Source organism: Salmo salar, chromosome ssa12, assembly GCF_905237065.1.
Source record: "Salmo salar chromosome ssa12, Ssal_v3.1, whole genome shotgun sequence".
NCBI lineage: Eukaryota > Metazoa > Chordata > Actinopteri > Salmoniformes > Salmonidae > Salmo > Salmo salar.
In genome coordinates this window covers 62,040,569-62,043,693 of record NC_059453.1, presented here as the reverse complement: position 1 = coordinate 62,043,693, position 3,125 = coordinate 62,040,569, and the positions used below count along the sequence as shown (strand labels likewise).

General features: G+C 41.8%; 1 protein-coding gene across 1 annotated transcript; it reads left to right on the top strand.

Annotated features, from left to right (window-relative positions):
- The first annotated feature begins 432 nt into the window (after nt 1-432).
- On the top strand, nt 433-1,841 carry hoxc4ba (homeobox protein HoxC4ba). Its single transcript, NM_001139542.1, is given in 2 exon segments — nt 433-880; nt 1,456-1,841. Coding segments are annotated over 2 exon segments (825 nt in total). The 5' UTR covers nt 433-441.
- Nucleotides 1,842-3,125: the final 1,284 nt, after the last annotated feature.

The window sequence follows — 3,125 nt, the reverse complement described above, 5'->3', positions numbered from 1 at the left end:
GTTTAGGATTGGAGTGGTTTATCTGTGCCTAACTGCATGGTTCACGATACATTACTCCATTGCCACAGTGTTCTGTTTATTTTTGTGTTTTCCGAGTCATGTCATAATACCTTTGCTCAGTCCCAGCCTGAGATGTATCTCTCCCCTCATACTCACACAACGTCCCACTGACCTTCGCCTCTTTCTGCCCTATTCAGTCATTTGATATGGATCTTCATCGAAGAGGCCTAACCTCGAGAAAACACTCTCACACCTATACAATGAGTAGAAAAATATTCTAATAAATATTTGGTTCCTTATCCGGGAACTACCTCGCCAGATGCCATTGGACTGCTGTGTCACGTGGTTAAAGTAACTTTACAGGGTCGCTTGCTAGTAGGAGGGCTTTATGGACCAGAAAAACGACAAAGGTAGAAAAATAATTTTTCACTCCAGAAATTAATGATCATGAGCTCGTATTTGATGGACTCTAACTACATCGATCCGAAATTTCCTCCTTGCGAGGAATATTCACAAAATAGCTACATCCCAGAACACAGCCCTGAATACTACAGCCGCACGAGAGACACTGTCTACCAGCATCACCACCAGGAGTTGTATCCTCCGCGAGTGACCTACCAGGAGCGCCCGTATAACTGTGTAAGCATCCCCGAGCCCGAGCCCCAGACTGGCCATGGGCTTACACACTCGGGGAATCTGCTCGCGGGGAAGGCACAGACAGCTCCACGTGAGCCCTTGCCACCGTTACCCACATCCCCTACGACCCCACCGACTGCGCCGCCTACCTGCATCCAAGCCACCCCGGAGCATCCCATCAGCTCTACCTCGGCTAAGCAGCCTGTAGTGTACCCATGGATGAAGAAAATCCACGTCAGTACCGGTAGGCAATCTGTGTTGTTATTCTAATAACTCGCCCTCCCTCCCTCTCGCGCTCTCTCTTCCACTATTTCACCCTTATTTTACCGAGATCGCCTGCCTATAACCGGCTCGTGCTACGTACGTTGTGAGAGAGCAGCCCCTTTGAAATGGCACATATGAGGAGGATTTACGAGTCAGCATTGGCAATTACACCCGCCATAAATTTTATAGCAGAGGGACTAGTCTGGACAACCGTATTGCCATGTGGCTTTTTGTGTTATGTAGGCTGTGTGTCAGAGGGAGGAGAGAGTGAGAGAGAAAAAGAGGGATAAGAATATTTTTTTTATTTGTAATGTTGAATAAATAATTCAGCTGCTCCCTCGCTGTGGAGAAAGTGCTACCCATTATATAGACCATGAGTCGAGTCCCTGACTGTGAAATATTTGATTGGGGTCTAGATAATAGTGATTCCACTCTCCATTTTCCGCGCTATTTCTTTTCATATTTCAATTTACGCCAGTCTTGCTTCCCTCCTTTTCCTTCTGCTTTTCATTTCCTTTCTCCTCTCTTTTCTATTTACCTCTCCAAACCTCTCAGCGAATCCCAATTACAATGGAGCAGACGCAAAGCGGTCCAGAACAGCTTACACTCGCCAGCAGGTCTTAGAACTGGAGAAGGAGTTCCACTATAACCGCTACCTAACTCGGCGAAGACGCATCGAGATTGCCCACACCCTTGTTCTCTCCGAGCGCCAGATTAAAATTTGGTTTCAGAACCGAAGGATGAAGTGGAAAAAAGACCATAGGCTACCCAACACGAAAGTGAGATCCTCCTCCAACACTAGCGTTATCTCCGGGTCCAACACAGCGTCAACAACAGCCAGCACTCTCCAGCGTGCGGTGGGCTCCAACACTGTGCCAGCTTCGGACGAACTCTCTCGAGTGTCCGTAGTCGAACGAAACCAGGATATTACAAGGTTATAGACACACAATAATATCTAACAAATAGGAAGAAAAAACAACGGATTATTTATAAAAATACATATTATTTTTTATATATTTGTTCCTCGTAGTGTTCGTGTGCGTAAACGGGGTTTTCCTCTCAGTCCACAGTTATTTACGATTGCATGTTACATAGCATGGATTACTGTAGATATCAATGCATTATTACGGTTATCAGGGTTCATTTATTTATGATAGGAATTGTTACATTTTTTTTGTAAAACATTTTTGACGAACAACAATGGACATTATCAATGAATTTGAATGTCAATAGATCTACATGCCCAATAGTTTTATTTATTCTCTGAAAAAGAAGGGTAGGGAAATGTATTTATTTTTTAAGTGACAGTAACAATAGCAAGTATACGTACCATTAAAACAATATATTACAATAGCCTACATGTGAATCAGTGAAATGTTGTGAATTATTTTTCAGCACAACCTCTTATCAGGAAAAGTACATCTTAGGTAATGAGTGTAGTGTGTTTTGTGATGACTTTTTGGTGATTTAGCTTTATTTGAATTGATCAGATGCAACAAAATACGTTTAGTGTTTTTGTGATAGTCGCAGTGGTCAATAAAACAGTGTCGAGTAGTTTAAAATACGTTTGTCATCTTTATTTACGTATTTAGCACAAAAATCTATTCTATATACATATGGCCTACACTGTGTTTTGAAATTTCTTCCGTGTAAGAGATGGGAAACCCTTGAGCGTCCCCAACGAAGAAGTGCTCGGACCCAAAAGTGGTAGTCCTATATGTCATTGGAATAACTTCCTTTGGAACAATTCTATTCTTCTGTGAGTGAGAAGGGCAAAGAGTTTTCCGAGTCATCTCACAAGAATAGCCCTTTCAGAGTACACCAGATTAACATCATGCACTCTTAAAACATACCCCCCTAAATAGTTTGGGGTATAGGACACAATTCAATTATTGTGGAGGTACATTGGCCCATATAGGCTATAGGCTAAAAGTCTCAGTGCCCGTATACCTTACACAGTGGTCAATACTTTATTCATCACCAACTAATCAATCAAATCAAATTATATTAATCACGCTTTGCTAACAACAAGTCTAGACTAACAGTGAAATGCTTACTTACGGCCCTTCCCAACAATGCAGAGAGAAAGAAAATAGCGAAATAATAGAAAAATAAAAAACATAATAATAAATGTAATAATAAATACACAATGAGTAATGATAACTTGGCTATATACATTGGGTACCAGTACCAACTCAATATGCAGGGGTATGAGGTAATTGAGG